The sequence below is a fragment of the Nicotiana tabacum genome, chromosome 7 (genome assembly GCF_000715075.1).
Source record: "Nicotiana tabacum cultivar K326 chromosome 7, ASM71507v2, whole genome shotgun sequence".
In the NCBI taxonomy this organism is placed as follows: domain Eukaryota; kingdom Viridiplantae; phylum Streptophyta; class Magnoliopsida; order Solanales; family Solanaceae; genus Nicotiana; species Nicotiana tabacum.
Window position 1 is genome coordinate 135,910,732 of NC_134086.1, and position 17,664 is coordinate 135,928,395.

Genomic DNA, 17,664 nt, shown 5'->3' on the forward strand with positions numbered 1-17,664 from the left:
ATAAACTTATTGAAGCAATTTCAGAACCTAAGGAAAGTGAAAGAAAAGTACTAAAAAAATATTTATGTAACGTTAAAAAAAGAAAAGCTAGAGATACAGAGAATTTGTATTTCAATTACGAGATTCCTTGTCAAATATCAAGATTCTTGTACACTCTAGATAAACAGAAGTTGTTCATATGATTAAGAGACTATGTCACAAAAAAATATCTGGAGATTTGAAAAAATATTTTTTTCTAAAAAATTTGAAGGGCCGGCCCGTCCTAGCCCGCGACCCTCTTAAGACTAGGTTGGGGTAGTCATTTTAAGGTCCATATAGATGGAGAGCCGGCCCACCCTAGCCCACCAAATTTAAAAGCCCGCGAAGCTTGGGCTGGGCTAGCCCATTTTGACAGCTCTATAGATAGTAAAAATAGCACGGTATAGCCAGTTTTCGGACTGATCATTGAAAAATAGCAGTGTTTACGAAGTTAATGAAAAATAGCCACTATTTTGTTGCAACAGAGACTGGTCCAGCATAATATACTGGAGTTTGGTGCACCTGTGTATGAACTCCAACATATTATGTTGGACCGATATACTTTGCTGATTCCAGTATAATATACTAGAGACTGGAGCACCAGTGCTCCAAACTCCAGTACATTATACTGGACAATTATACTTGCTGGAAATCCAGTATATTATGCTGGAGTTCTAGTGTACTTATGCTGGAACTCCATCATATTATGCTGGAATTCCAGTATACTTATCTTGGAACTCCAGTATAATATGCTGGAGTTCAAGCATACTTATGCTGGAACTCCAGTATAATATACTGACGTTTTTTTGGGTTTTGAATAGTGTTTTCGCTCAGATTTATCTTTACATGAAAAATAGTTAAATTTCGATTACTTTTAAAATTGGGGTATTTTTGAACGACCAGTTGTAAATATGACTATTTTTGAATTTCTCCCCTATCGATATAGTTAGAATTCCAAAGCAAGAAGAGCTGAATTATCAACTCGGCCTTTGACATTTCTTTTTTAGTAAAATAATAAATTGTACTACGTAGGAATACATATAATGCTACTCTGTCTGTTTGGCCATAAAAATTTGGATTTTTTTCTTCCAAATTATCTGTTTGTTTTTAGATTTCAACCATTACTTACCATCTTGAAAAAAAATCTTCAAATCCTAAAAACTGCTCTGGAGTAATTTTTGAAGTTTTTTACTCACAAAATTACAAATTCTTTTAAAGTAAAACGAATATTAAAACACAATTTTAACTTTCAAAAACTAATTTTCATCTCATCTCCAAAAACTCATTATTTCATTTTTCAATCAAATCTATGTCCAAAAGCTAGCAAATCTATATTTGAGAAATTTCAATTTACGAAACTGTTCAAGTTTAACATGTGTTTTTGGGTGTTCAGTTACTTCTTAGGTGTTGGACTAAAAGTGATAGAATTTTGCAAACATAAAGGATCATATGTGTTAAGATGTATATATTAAGGACCAAAATAGTTATACCTATACTTTAAGGACCATCTTGATTATTTATATTTTTATTCTTAAAACATATTTCTACTTTTTGAAACACTTTTTCAGATTGCTTCTGCAAATGACGCTCACCTGAGCAGTCATCGCTTCTAACAGTCCGATCCAAGTCCAACGTTGGTGTCTCACACATTGAACTGATTTTGCCGGAACTTCCATCTCCGAGGCCAATTTGAACTGCTCATTTTTCTAGGAATAGAATCAAAGCAACCCATTCTGACATGTTTCCTTTCTGCAATGCCCACTTCATCTTTACCTTCCAAAGTTCGCAGTTTTGGAGTTAAATCCGTTAATACAAACAAGAAGCTCAATAATTTATGCTCAGTCCAAAAAATTCTCAATCTCTCTTCTCAAGGCCATCTTAAACAAGCCTTCCATCACCTTAACATCCTAACTCGCAAAGGCATTCGCTTAGACAGTAAAACTCTAGCTTCTCTCATTCAACAGTGTGCCAATTCGAAGTCATATAGAGAAGGAAAATGGATCCACTTCCATCTCAAAACCACTGGGTGGAAACACCCCACTACTTTTCTTGCCAATCATTTGATTAACATGTATGGTAAGTGCGGTCGTCATATTGAAGCACGTAACGTGTTTGATAAAATGACTACGAGAAATTTGTATTCCTGGAATAATATGCTTTCTGGCTATGCTAAGTCAGGCATGGTAAAGGCTGCTAAAAGGCTGTTTGACAAAATGCCCGAGAAAGATGTTGTTTCTTGGAATACTATGGTGATTGCTTATGCTCAGGTTGGGTACTTCAACGAGGCTCTCAAGTTTTATAGAGAATTTAGGAGGTTAGGTATTGGGTTCAATGACTATAGCTTTGCTGGGGTTATTACTGCTTGTGTTAAGTCCAGGGATTTTTCTCTCACTGGGCAGGTTCATTCCCAAGTACTGGTCGCTGGGTTTTTGTCTAATGTAGTTCTTTCTAGTTCGATTGTTGATGCGTATGCAAAATGTGGAAAGATGAGCGATGCTAGAAGGTTGTTTGATGCAATGAGAGTAAAAGATGTTCTTGCTTGGACCACCTTGGTTTCAGGCTATTCAAGGTGTGGCGATATGGTGTCGGCCAGGGAGCTGTTTGAAGCAATGCCTGAGAAGAATCCTGTTTCTTGGACGACTTTGATTGCTGGTTATTCCCACAGTGGCATGAGCCTTCAAGCCCTTGAGTTATTTTCAAAGATGATGAAGCTTCAAGTCCAACCTGATCAGTTTACATTTAGTAGTTGCCTATCTGCTTGTGCTGATATAGCATCACTTAAGCATGGTAAGCAAGTACATGCATTCCTGGTGAATGCTGGTTTAAGACCTAATGCAATTGTTATGAGTTCTCTCATTGATATGTATTCAAAATGTGGAAATTTGGAAGTTGCAAAGAGGGTATTTGATACGATGGGCAACAAACATGATGCAGTATTTTGGAACACCATGTTGTCTGCATTAGCACAACATGGTATGGGTGAAGAGGCAATTGAACAGTTCTTTAGGATGGTGAAGTTTGGAGTGAAACCAAACAGAATCACTTTTGTCGTCCTTCTCAATGCTTGTAGTCATTCAGGGCTAGTGCAAGAAGGTCTTTCCTTTTTCGAGATGATGACTTCTAATTATAATGTTCCTCCCGATGAAGAACATTATGCATGCATAATTGACCTCTTAGGTAGAGCAGGGCGTTTTAGTGAAGTGCTAGCTCAGATAAAGAAGATGCCATGTGAACCTGATGATCGTATTTGGAATGCCGTACTTGGTGTTTGTAGGATTCATGGAAATGTAGAGTTGGGTAGGATGGCTGCCGAACTACTAATAGAGCTGGACCCACAGTCTCCTGCTGCATATTTGCTGTTGTCAAGTATTTATGGTGCACTTGGGATGTGGGAAAATGTAGAGAAAGTGAGACAGCTTATGAATGAGAGACATGTTAGGAAAGAGCAGGCTGTTAGTTGGTTAGAGATTGAGCAAAAACTGCGTCCGTCTTTTGGGTGTAGTCAGTCGAATACTTTAGAGAAAGATACACTCTCGATTTTGCAACTTTTAGCTGATAAGACAGAAGAAGATAATTTATTGCATGACAGTGAAAGGTAAAATTTCTTTCCATTTTTCCCTCTCTATCACTGAAACTTATGCAAAACAAATGTGTTTATTTGACACACCTTTCGGTATTTATGGATTTTATCTAAATTTTGGTGAAATTTAAAGCAGGCAATTATTTTCTTTGGCTTGTTAACCGCTCGTACCTTTTATCTCCTGTGTGGAAATATTTGAACATTATCTAGTTGCACTTGCTTAATTTTGTTGGATGTCCTTTCCCTTTTGAATCTCTGCCATAAGAATAAGATTAGAGATCCCTGGGACAGCCTGTCCTGTATTTTTAGTTAACCTGGACGCCTCATTGTTTCTTGTTTCAAGTGAACGACAGCTTTGGGCCACTGCTCCTCTTCCACCCACTAACTTTGCGAGCAAAATCTCTTACTTAGGTGTTCTCCCTGGGCCATCCACTGTACATCAAGGGCAATTTCTCAAATCAAAACCAGTCATCTTTGTTTCCTTTGTAGTTGTCATACTAGACTAGATGTTGACATCTCATGGTTGACTTTTGTTATTAAACCTTCAAACTTGAAGAAATTCAGTTTATGCTAAATCATCAAACCATAAAAATGTGAAGCTCAAATATATTTGAATTAGCCCATACTGTGGATGCATTCAAGAATAAAAGTACCTTTTCGTGAGAATTGTCTGATTGCAAAGATGCCTCGATTGAATGATAAAATTGAGGTTTAGAAAATCTATGTCGGAAGTGAATTCCAAATTATTGCCAATAATAATACCTAATTGTTTGATTAACATTATCTGTTTTTCTCACATGCTCATCCCCTTCCAATCCTGATCGAAGCGAACTCATACGAATATTCTGCTCACGCGTCTTCCTCTCCCTCCTGGGACAATTTGCCATCCACCTGCTTTCTTAATTTTTCTTCTGTTAACATGGCTGTCAATAGTACATGCCAAATGCATGCATTGAGCCAGCACTGATTTTAATCCAAATCTTGTCAATACAGTTTTATACATGGTGGGCTTGATGCTAGAGGTAGCAACCTTTGATGTGAACTACATGGGCCACCTTCTCAACTAGCACACACCAGAAAACAAGCCATTCTTATATACCATTTTGGCTACCGCTGGGCTTCTTCACGATTATCACCTCTGATTTGTTGAGGAACTTAAATGATTGGTTGAAGTTAGTTCTTGTGCCAACGGCATTAAGGGCTAAGCTGCTGGTATGGGCATTGCTGACATGTTTTGCCTGGTGTGCCTGGGAAAGATTTTTGAGGTGGATTTTCCCCAGTAAGATGCCTGCCCAGAAGCAACTGAGACGTCGTGTTGCAGCAAGTCTAGAAAAGAAGTGCCATTAGTTCTTAGTTGTCATGATTGAGAACACTATAGTTTTGAACGCTGGGGATTTAGAGCCGGCTGGTGGTCAATAACTTCATTTTATTGACAATATAGCTGAAGATAGCTATGATTGCGTGCTGGATGGTATATTTGTTGTACTGAAAGATCATAACTAGAATTTTGCTGGAATTTGTCATCCCCACGCATGAAGACCCTAAGGGAAGGACCGTATATCGTAGCAACTTGCTCTCTTTTCTGTCGATAGACAAGAACTAGACAGAACAGTTGCTTTATTTGGCTACTTTAAACTGAAAAGAAACAACTGAATGTTGTTTTTCTTCTACTAAAGGAAACGAAATTCTAGCAGAAGCTTTTAGCATTATGATGTTGGTTGTTTTTCTCACTGAAGCGGCTTTCGCTGCTGCCTTCAGCATCCTTCGTAAAAAACTTTTGGTTAATTCAACATTTACAAGTTGTTGCGGTAAAGACATACCAAAAGAAGATAAAGAAATACTTGGTATAAGACAAAAAAAAAAAAAAACAGCTGTGTGAAAACGATAAATTTATGGGCAAAATATAAAATTGGACGATCGGCTGAAGCTAATTGTATTTGCTAACCGAAAAGTATATAAAATATGTATATTTTTGGTATATAATACACATATACAAAAAGTATATAATTTATCGGCTATTATATTTTGGAGTATTAAATTATTACTATATTAGTAAGAGTATCACAATTTAATCCAAATGTCATTATCATTCTTACGTTAGAAAGAAACAAATTATATAAAATATGTCGTTCATGTTATAAATATATTATATTATGGATGTTCATTTAGTACTCTGTTGTAAATAAGCTTCCTGAAGAAGTTTATCCATATGAGACTCCACCGTAAATATGTTTATCTATTTAAGTACTCCATTGGAAATAAGCTTCCTGAAGAAGCTTATCACTTCGATACCCGGTTATGGATAAACATTACCCCCGGTAGAAGATTATCCATACCGGGTATAATAAGTTTATCCTTTCAGTACCCAGTTATGGATAAACATTACCCACGGTAGAAGATTATCCATACCGGGTATAATAAGCTTATCCTTTCAGTACCCAGTTATGGATAAACATTACCCCCGGTAGAAGATTATCCATATCGGGTATAATAAGCTTATCCTTTCAGTACTCCGTTATGGATAAACATTGCTCTCAGTAGAAGATTATCCATATCTGGTATAGTAGCAGCTTACACAACAGCTTCTTTTCTTCTATAAATAGAAGAGATTTCAGTTCATTATGTACATCAGTTTGAATTCGAATAATATATCAGTTTCTCTCTATACTTGTCTTTACTTTATAGTCTTTATTTTATAACACGTTATCAGCACGAGACTCTGCCATCTCGAGCAAATATTTTGAAAGTATCTGAGGTAAGAACTTTCTTTTCCTAAATAATGTCAAATCTTTCTAAATTTGAATTTGTAGCCCTGGATATATCGGGCAAAAGCTACATGTCTTGGGTGTTTGATGCTGAAATTCATCTTGATGCGATGGGTCTGGTAGACACCATCAAAGATAAAAATCAGGTATCAAACCAAGACCGTGCCAAAGCAATGATATTCCTACGCCATCACCTTGATGAGAGCCTGAAAATAGAATATCTTACTGTTAAAGATCCAGTCATACTGTGGAATAATTTGAAAGATAGATATGACCACCTGAAGATGGTCGTTCTTCCACAGGCACGATATGATTGGACTCATTTAAGGCTACAAGATTTTAAATCTATCAGTGAGTATAATTCTGTTATGTTCAGAATTATTTCCCAATTGAAGTTATGTGGTGATAATATTACTGATCATGATATGTTGGAGAAAACTTTCACCACTTTTCATGCCTCGAATATGCTCCTGCAGTAGCAATATCGAGAGATGGGATTTAAAAAGTATTCTGAACTTATCTCACATCTTCTTATAGCCGAGCAACATAATGGGCTATTAATGAAAAATCATGAAAGTCGACCTACTGGTTCTTGTCCATTCCCTAAAGTGAATGAGACGAACTTCCACCAGGCTAAACGTGGAAAATGTCGTGGCCCCAGTCGTGGTCATAGTCGTGATCGGGAAAGAAACTCTAATCATGGTAATAATAATGCACCAAAGAACACTCCTCACCACCAGCAGTGGAAAAGGAAGGAACAAAAGCATGAAGCGGTGCAAGCACCAAATGCAGAAAATGCATGCTATAGATGTGGAGAAAAAGGGCACTGGTCACGTACATGTCGTACGCCAAAGCACCTGGTTGAGCTTTATCAAGCCTCCCTAAAGAAGACAGAGAAAAATGCTGAAGCAAATTTTATTTCTGAAGATAATTTAGACTTCATGCATTTGGATGTAACTGATTACCTTGCACTCCCAGAATGAGAAACAAGTCATGTAATCGGTGGTGAATTTGTAGAAATGTAAATATTTTAATTTTTGTTATTTGTAATAGATAGTATGGTTATGTAATTGCTATACATAAAGAAAAATTATGATTTGATAATGATGTTTACTATAATATATCTTGTTTATGTCATTCTGATACCAAGTTTGTCACGACCCAAACTGAAGGGCCATGACTAGCACCCGACCACACTTGCCGAGCACCAACGTACATTTCATCTAACCTTCATTATTATCTTTTAGGGCTGACGAGATCAATATAAATGGTAGACCTAGATCATGGACAACCAGCAATAAAATATGACGGCATGAACATACATAGTAGGGGATGACCAGACAATCAAGAAACTACATATAAGGTATGAGCTACCACGCTACTATGAAAGACTATACAACAAAAACTAGCCGACAAGGCATACCAAACTATACATGAGCCGACACCTATCTATGAGCCTCTAAAAGAACATATGTGTTGCAACATAGCCGGAACAGGGCCCCGACATACCCATAATGTCTATAACAAAAATTGCATACCAAGACCAAGGCAAGTCCGGAGAAGGGATCTCGCCAATCACCGCTGAACTGGACGGTCTACTGTGGTGGGGGAGCTGCACCTGCCTGTCTATCAGGACCTGCAGCACGACATGCAGCGTCCACAAATAAAAGGACGTCAGTACGAATAAAGTACTGAGTATGTAAGACAAGGAACCATAAATACGATCAGTAATGTAAGCAAGGATAGAGAATATACAACATGTAACATCTTAGTACCTCTGAGGGCTACTTACATGAAATGCATGATACATATGTATAAATACATAAACCTTTAAAGCATTCGCCTCTGTGGGCATCATCATCATCATATCGTACCCGGCCATAATAGGCTCGGTAAAAAAAACGTACCCGGCCATCATAAGGCTCGGTAGAATCGTACCCGGCCACGTGAAGCTCGGTAAAACCCAACTGATCAGTGGTTGCACAATAGGTGCCGTACCCGGTCAACTATAGCGTGGCTCGGTAGAGTAAAATAGATACATATATATAATGCATGCTCGACTCATGGAATCACATTCTAAACCTTTCGGAGTGACGTAAGGTCGGTATCCTCTGTACACGTTATTAGGACTAACTCTTCACTATGAACCTTATAAGAATAAGGAAGTACCAACAACATTGATAACATAAGAATAAGAGAAGCAACATTAACATCAATCGTTCCACAAGAGGGGAAAAAATGTAAGTACTGCTAGCTTCTAAGAGTAGAGTATCTTGGAAGCTCGTTCATTACATTATGTACAATCGGAGTCGTGCAAAAGAAGGAAAGGGATAGACTCACATACCTTATATATACTGCCCCAATCTCAAGCTATGCAATTGTCAAAACTCCTTAGTCTACAATAAGAGAAACGATACTATCGTTATCATTTAAGCGTCATAACTATTATGTATCGACCACAACCTATTTTATGATGAAACGGACAGCACCTCCCCTATATATATGACCTCACACCATTCAAAACAGTCACCAAACAGCCCAAACAACATCAATAATAAACATATTGAGCCTCCCAAAATAGTCCACACACAGCCAAATCACTCCATACATACGACGACCACCGTAGTCGTGTCAAACAACCTGGAAATGTTACGAATAACTATCAGCCCATAACCCTACATATATATGGTGTTTCTCCACACCCTTCCTCCTCCAAAACTCCACAATATAGTAGTAAAATACGCAGCCCAACAACAACGCAAAACAGTCCACAAAACAATAACATTACTACCAAGCCTTTCGATATATATCTCACAAGTTCTAGCTTCAATGGCTTAGCCGCAACTTGGATAATCTTAAATACATATAGAGTAAGAGGTTCCTTACCTTTATACAGAAAGAACAACTCCAATTTGACCTTAAATTTCCATGAAATATCCCTCCAATGCTGCCACAACAACAAAAAGCGAAACTAGCGATCAATTAGTGTTTTTCGGCACTAGAATCACTTTAGAAGGCTTGAAATCACCTAGGATTGATATTAAGAACATGAGGGAGTCTTTACAGAACATAAACCCTTTAAAACAACCTCCCACACGAGCTGGAACGACACAAAAATGAGCAACAACAAGAAGAACAAGAGACTTACTAGCGCCACGGAATTCCCGACACTTGATTTGTGTTGTTTGCCCTTTTTTGGGTCTTGAATCTTGAGAGAACCTTGAGAGGATGTTCCTAGGGTTCTAAGGTCTGAAAATAGTGAGAAGAAATGACTTAAAACGGGTTGGAGGCATCCTATATAAGTCCAAATATCTTAAACCGCCTTAGTGGGCCCCATAGAGAGGTGCTTGGCGCAATCTCGCGAAAACGTGAATATCTCTCTACTCCGAGATCGTATCGATGAAAGGTTTAATGCGTTGGAAACTAGACTCATAGATCTTTAATTTGGTTGGTAGATCACCCCTTAATTCCTTGTAAAATATGAGAAAATCTTAGAAACATTTGACCTAATGTTTAAGTAAAATTATGAACCTAAGTTGCGACAACTTTTGTCGACTTTTGTTTCATAACTTGTTTGACTTCAAGACTTATGATACGGATATTATATGATTAAAATACCTTAATAAATGACCTCTTGAGTGTATTAAGCACCGCTAGATTACTTGAAAATACGAGTTACAACATCCTTGATTCGTTTAACTTCTAATACTGGTTAATCACCCTTATACACTCTTGTATCACTTAAGACCAATAGGATTGACTTCTTATCATCTCAAAGATAATTCCTTCTTGGATTTATGTTAACTAATATATGGCATGAACTAACACATGTGGATATGGGTTGTAACACCCTCCCCCTTTAGGAACATTCGTCCTCGAATGTAAGGGTTTATGGGGAGTTTAAATCATCGTGGATTCCAATGGAAATTTCCGATCAATTTTCCCCTATAAAATGGTCACTAGCAAAACTTGCAAGTAATTAAGCCCAACATATGGCTTCACAAGGCTACACAAAGCATTATGCGTATTTACATTATCTACATATCACCATTTTGTATTAAGGAGGAGTATTCTCAAATTATTGCTTACCTCATAGAGCCGTTTCACCTTCCAATGTATCCTGTCTTCCACCAGCATCCTTGTTATCTTCATTCTGGAATAAGTAAGGGTATTTAGACTTCATCTCCTCTTCTGCTTCCCATGTCATTTCTTCCATATTTTTGTTCCTCCACAATACTTTGACGGAAGCTACATCTTTTGTTCTCAGCTTGCGGAATTGCCGATCTAATATCGCCACTGGCACTTCTTCATATGATAGGTCCTCTGTAACTTGTACATCTTTGATAGGGACGACTCGAGAAGGGTCTCCAATACATTTTCTCAACATAGATACATGGAATACCGGGTGGACAAATTTCAATTCGGATGGCAATTCTAACTCATAAGCAACCTGTCCAATCCGTCGAAGAATTTTATATGGCCCGATATAGCTTGGACTCAGCTTACCTTTCTTCCCAAAACGCATAATACCCTTCATTGGTGAGATCCTCAGGAAAACCCAATCACCAACCTCAAACTCTAGATCACGACGTCGGACATCAGAATAAGATTTTTGCCTGCTTTGTGCCGTCCTCAATCGCTCCTGTATCACTTTCACCTTCTCAATAGCTTGGTGAATCAAATCTGGCCCATATAATTCTGTTTCACCGACTTCGAACCATCCAACTGGTGATCTACATCTCCTTCCGTATAGTGCCTCGTATGAGACCATTTTAATACTGGAATGGTAGCTATTGTTATAGGCGAATTCTATGAGTGGAAGATGATCATCCCAATTCCCCTTAAAATCTAGAACACATGCTCATAGCATATCTTCCAGTGTCTGAATGGTACGTTCAGCCTGTCCGTCAGTCTGCGGATGAAATGCAGTGCTGAGATTTACCTGTGTGCCTAAACCCTTCTGGAAAGACCTCCAAAAGTTAGCCGTAAATTGAGCTCTTCAGTCTGATATAATAGATATGGGCACACCATGAAGCCTAACAATCTCCTTGATATACAACTTTGCATAATCTTCAGCCATGTAAGTTGTCTTCACTGGCAAAAAATGGGCAGATTTTGTAAGTCGATCAATTATCACCCAGATGGAGTCAAACTTATGATAAGAGCGAGGTAATCCAATAATGAAGTCCATATTAATCACCTCCCACTTCCAGGTCGGAATCTCTATATTTTGAAGCAATCCACCGGGTTTCTGATGTTCTATCTTTACTTGTTGACAATTGGGACACTGGGCTACAAATTCTGCAATAGACTTCTTCATATTATCCCACCAATACTGCTCCTTGACATCATGATACATCTTTGTCGAGCCGGGATGGATGGAATATCGGGATTGATGAATCTCATTCATAATCTTCTCTCGCAACCCTGCCACATTAGGCACACACAATCGGCTCTGGTATCTCAGTGCCCCGTCTTTTCCGATCCCAAAAGCCATACTTTTACACTGTTGAATGCTTTCTCTTAATCGTACTAAGATAGGATCTTCATATTGTCGTGCTTTTACCTCGGCTACCAAAGATGATTCTGATGTATTCTGTACAGTAACACCTCCGTCATCAGAGTCTAACAATCTGATTCTCATATTGGCTAGCTGATGAAGCTCTTTAATAAACCCCCATCTACCTACCTCAATATATACTAAGCTTCCCATTGATTTACGGCTGAGAGCGTCTGCCACAATATTGGCTTTACCGGGATGATACAATAACTCGACGTCGTAGTCTTTCAATAATTCAAGCCACCTACGCTGCCTCAAATTCAACTCTTTCTGCTTGAAGATGTATTGTAAACTCTTGTGATCTGTGTAGATGTCAACATGGACGCCGTATAAGTAGTGCCACCATATCTTCAAAGCATATATTACTGCAGCCAATTCCAAATCATGGGTTGGATAATTCTTTTCATGCTTATTCAATTGTCTTGATGCATAAGCAATCACATTCCCACACTGCATCAATACGCACCCCAAACCTATACCTGAGGCATCACAATATACCACATAACCTTCTGTTCCTTCAGGAAGAGTGAGCACTGGTGCAGATGTCAATCGATTCTTCAGCTCCTGAAAACTACGTTCACAAGTGTCAGACCACTGGAATTTGGTAGCTTTTTGTGTTAACTTAGTCAATGGTGATGATATAGAGGAAAATCCTTCTACAAACCGCCTATAATATCTTGCTAGCCCTAGGAAGCTGCGGACTTCTGATGGTGTTGTAGGTCTCGGCCAATTCTTTACTGCATCGATCTTCTGAGTGTCGACACTAATACCCTCATCAAATATCACATGGCCAAGGAATGCTACTGAGTTCAGCCAGAATTCACATTTGGAGAGCTTAGCATATAACTTACGATCCTGAAGCATCTGTAATACTATCCGCAAGTGGCCCGCATGTTCCGCCTCCGAACGAGAATACACTAGAATGTCATCAATGAATACAATCACGAACACATCAAGATAGGGCCTGAATATAGTATTCATGAGATCCATAAAAGCCGTTGGGGCATTTGTTAGCCCGAACGACATCACCAAGAACTCAAAGTGCTCATATCTTGTCCGGAAGGCCGTCTTTGGAATATCCTTTTCCCTAACCCTCACCTGATGATACCCTGAACGTAAATCAATCTTAGAGAAATACTTGGCACCCTGGAGTTGGTCAAACATGTCATCAATTCTTGGAAGTGGATACTTGTTCTTTATAGTAGACTTATTCAACTGTCGATAGTCGATACACATCCGTAACGACCCGTCTTTCTGCACGAATAGGACTGGTGCACCCCAAGGTGAAGTGCGAGGCCTAATAAAGCCCTTATCCAGCAAGTCCTTCAACTGCACCTTCAACTCTCGCAACTCTGCCGGGGCCATTATGTATGGAGGAATAGAGATCGGTTGAGTGTCAGGCAACACATCAATGCTAAACTCAATCTCCCTTTCAGGAGGAAGGCCTGGGAGTTCATCTGGGAAAACATCTGGGAATTCGTTGACCACAGAGATTGATTGTAAAGTAGGCGGTTTTGCCTCCGCATCCCTAACGCGAACGAGATGATAAATGTAACCTTTTGAGATCATTTTCCTTGCCTTAAGATAGGAAATAAACCTACCTTTCGGTGTAGCAATGTTCCCTTTCCATTCAATGACGGGTTCACCCGGAAATTGGAACCTAACCATCTTCGTACGACAGTCAACATTTGCATAGCATGAGGCCAACCAGTCCATTCCCATTATCACATCAAAATCAACCATTTCTAACTCAAATAAATTTGCCGAGGTTTGACGACTACAAATCATCACAGTGCAACCTCTATATACCCTTCTAGCAATCACAGAATCTCCTATCGGAGTAGATACCGCGAGGGGTTTACTTATCAATTTAGGTTCAATGCCAAACTTATTAGCCACAAAGGGTGTAACAATATGATAATGTAGATCCCGGATCAATCAGCGCATATACATCATAAGAAAACACAGATATAATACCTGTAACAACATCTGGAGACGACTCGAGATCCTGTCGACCTACTAGAGCATAGGTTCGATTTTGAGCACCACTCGAACTCGGAACTGCACCTCTACCCCTACCACGACCTGTCGACTGCTGAAAACCCCGTGCTGGAGGTCGAACTGATGAGGAAGAACCAGACACAGATCCAGTCGGCTAAGCCATACCATCACCTCCTCTATTAGGACAATCCCGCATCATATGGCCAGGCTGCCCGCACGAATAGCATGCATCAGAACCTCGACGACGCAGTCCAAAATGGGCCTTGCCGCACTGATCACAATGTGGTGTTGAGGGTCTCATCTGACTAGTATCCCTGTGATGTTGCGAGCCAGATGCCCGCGAACTCTGACCTGGACCAGAATAGGATCGATCATATCGAGGCCTCTGAAACTGTGGAGGAGCACTAGCTACAGGTGGCGCCGAACTCCTCGAAAACTATGGCCTGATGCGGCCTCTGAAGTCATCAGAATACCCTACAAATCTCGCCCTCTTATGCTGGCCTCTATCCTGCTCCCTAACTGCCCTCTGCTGGCGCTTACGATCCTCTAGGGTCTGGGCATAAGCTTGAATACGGGAAATATCCATGCCCTCCACCAAGGAGGCTGTCGTACACTCATTTATCAGATGTGGTCCCAACCCATTCACGAACATATGCACCCTATCACTCATCTCGGCCACCATATGGGGAGCATACCTTGCCAAAGAATCAAACTGCATACTATACTCTCGCACACTCATATTACCTTGTCTAAGGTTCAAGAACTTATCAGCTCTAGCTCGTCGTATCTCAACTGGCAAGTAGTGACGAAGAAAGGCCTCAGAAAATTCCTTCCACACAGCTGGAGGAGGGTTCGGACCCCTGGATCTCTCCCAACTATCATACCAGAGAACCGCTAAATCCCGTAGCCGATAAGAAGCCAACTCTACTGCCTCTGTATCACTAACATGCATAACCTGATGTGTACAATGAACCTGGTCAATAAAAGTCTGTGGGTCCTCCTTGGGGTCTGATCCGGTAAACACTGGAGGGTCTAAATTAATATAATCACGAACTCTTGTACTAACTGGTTTCTCAGCAGCACTTGTATTCTGCCTCTGAGCCTGAGCAGCTACCAAGCTAGTCAATAACTGCAAAGCACTCCGCATATCCTAGTTTGGAGTGCCAGACGGAGGAACTAGAGGCGTTGGGTGCCTTCTAATATCCTCTGGAGGAGATGGAGTAGATGAGGTATGAGAGGGCATCTCACTTTGAGCCTCACTTTGTCCTTCTCTGACGGGGCACCTGACTGGTACCCTCTCCCGCTACTGTATCAAGCCGTCTACTAATCGTTTGCTTCCTAGTCGAAGGCATCACTGAAAAAAACAAGGTGAATATTAGAGACGAACACTTACGACTCAACTCTACGCACGATCTAGATTCAGGAAGAAGGTAACAACCCTAGATGTCATGTAGCCTCCTGATTATAAATGTGGCGCGCTACACATCCATAATCAAGACTCTACTAGACACGGCTCATAGACAACCCCTAGGACAGACTTGCTCTGATACCAAGTTTGTCACGACCCAAACTGAAGGGCCATGACTAGCACCCGACCACACTTGCCGAGCACCAACGTACATTTCATCTAACCTTCATTATTATCTTTTAGGGCTGACGAGATCAATATAAATGGTAGACCTAGATCATGGACAACCAGCAATAAAATATAACGGCATGAACATACATAGCAGGGGATGACCAGACAATCAAGAAACTACATATAAGGTATGAGCTACCATGCTACTATGAAAGACTATACAACAAAAACTAGCCGACAAGGCATACCAAACTATACATGAGCTGACACCTATCTATGAGCCTCTAAAACAACATAAGTGTTGCAACATAGCCGGAGCAGGGCCCCGACATACCCATAATGTCTATAACAAAAATTGCATACCAAGACCAAGGCAAGTCCGGAGAAGGGATCTCGCCAATCACCGCTGAACTGGACGGTCTACTGTGGTGGGGGAGCTGCACCTGCCTGTCTATCAGGACCTGCAGCACTACATGCAGCGTCCACAAATAAAAGGACGTCAGTACGAATAAAGTACTGAGTATGTAAGGCAAGGAACCATAAATAAGATCAGTAATGTAAGCAAGGATAGAGAATATACAACATGTAACATCTTAGTACCTCTGAGGGCTACTTACATGAAATGCATGATACATATGTATAAATACATAAACCTTTAAAGAATTCGCCTTTATGGGCATCATCATCATCATATCGTACCCGGCCATAATAGGCTCGGTAAAAAAAACGTACCCGGCCATCATAAGGCTCGGTAGAATCGTACCCGACCACGTGGAACTCGGTAAAACCCAACTGATCAGTGGTTGCACAATAGGTGTCGTACCCGACCAACTATAGCGTGGCTCGGTAGAGTAAAATAGATACATATATATAATGCATGCTCGACTCATGGAATCACATTCTAAACCTTTCGGAGTGACGTAAGGTCGGTATCCTCTGTACACGTTATTAGGACTAACTCTTCACTATGAACCTTATAAGAATCAGGAAGTACCAACAACATTGATAACATAAGAATAAGAGAAGCAACATTAACATCAATCGTTCCATAAGAGGGAAAACAATGTAAGTACTGCTAGCTTCTAAGAGTAGAGTATCTTGGAAGCTCGTTCATTACATTATGTACAATCGGAGTCGTGCAAAAGAAGTAAAGGGATAGCCTCACATACCTTGTATATACTGCCCCAATCTCAAGCTATGCAATTGTCAAAACTCCTTAGTCTACAATAAGAGAAACGATACTATCGTTATCATTTAAGCGTCTTAACTATTATGTATCGACCACAACCTATTTTACGATGAAATGGACAGCACCTCCCCTATATATATGACCTCACACCATTCAAAACAGTCACCAAACAGCCCAAACAACATCAATAATAAACATATTGAGCCTCCCAAAATAGTCCACACACAGCCTAATCACTCTATACATACGACGACCACCGTAGTCGTGTCAAATAACCTGGAAATGTTACGAATAACTATCAGCCCATAACCCTACATATATATGGTGTTTCTACACACCCTTCCTCCTCCAAAACTCCACAAGATAGTAGTAAAATACGCAGCCCAACAACAACGCAAAACAGTCCACAAAACAATAACATTACTACCAAGCCTTTCGATATATATCTCACAAGTTCTAGCTTCAATGGCTTAGCCGCAACTTGGATAATCTTAAATACATATAGAGTAAGAGGTTCCTTACCTTTATACAGAAAGAACAACTCCAATTTGACCTTAAATTTCCATGAAATATCCCTCCAATGCTGCCACAACAACAAAAAAGCAAAACTAGCAATCAATTAGTGTTTTTCGGCACTAGAATCACTTTAGAAGGCTTGAAATCACCTAGGATTGATATTAAGAACATGAGGGAGTATTTACAGAACATAAACCCTTTAAAACAAAACCTCCCACACGAGCTGGAACGACACAAAAATGAGCAACAACAAGAAGAACAAGAGACTTACTAGCGCCACGGAATTCCCGACACTTGATTTGTGTTGTTTGCCCTTTTTGGGTCTTGAATCTTGAGAGAACCTTGAGAGGATGTTCCTAGGGTTCTAAGGTCTGAAAATAGTAAAAAGAAATGACTTAAAACGGGTTGGAGGCATCCTATATAGGTCCAAATATCTTAAACCGCCTTAGTGGGCCC

The 17,664-nt window shown here is 39.8% G+C and overlaps 1 protein-coding gene across 1 annotated transcript; it reads left to right on the plus strand.

The window, feature by feature from the left end:
- The first annotated feature begins 1,589 nt into the window (after positions 1 to 1,589).
- LOC107761291 (pentatricopeptide repeat-containing protein At2g21090) lies at positions 1,590 to 5,304 on the plus strand. The gene is made up of 2 exons (XM_016579509.2): positions 1,590 to 3,613; positions 4,592 to 5,304. The coding sequence occupies exons 1-2, from the start codon at positions 1,773 to 1,775 to the stop codon at positions 4,632 to 4,634; spliced, it is 1,884 nt and encodes a 627-aa protein (XP_016434995.1). The 5' UTR covers positions 1,590 to 1,772; the 3' UTR covers positions 4,635 to 5,304.
- The last annotated feature ends 12,360 nt before the right edge of the window (positions 5,305 to 17,664 follow it).

Bases quoted from the DNA above. Each gene is read 5' to 3' on its own strand.
- LOC107761291 (XM_016579509.2), top strand. From the start codon at position 1,773: ATGCCCACTTCATCTTTACCTTCCAAAGTTCGCAGTTTTGGAGTTAAA. The intron at 3,614-4,591 runs GTAAAATTTCTT...TTGTCAATACAG, and splicing joins TTATTGCATGACAGTGAAAG to TTTTATACATGGTGGGCTTG.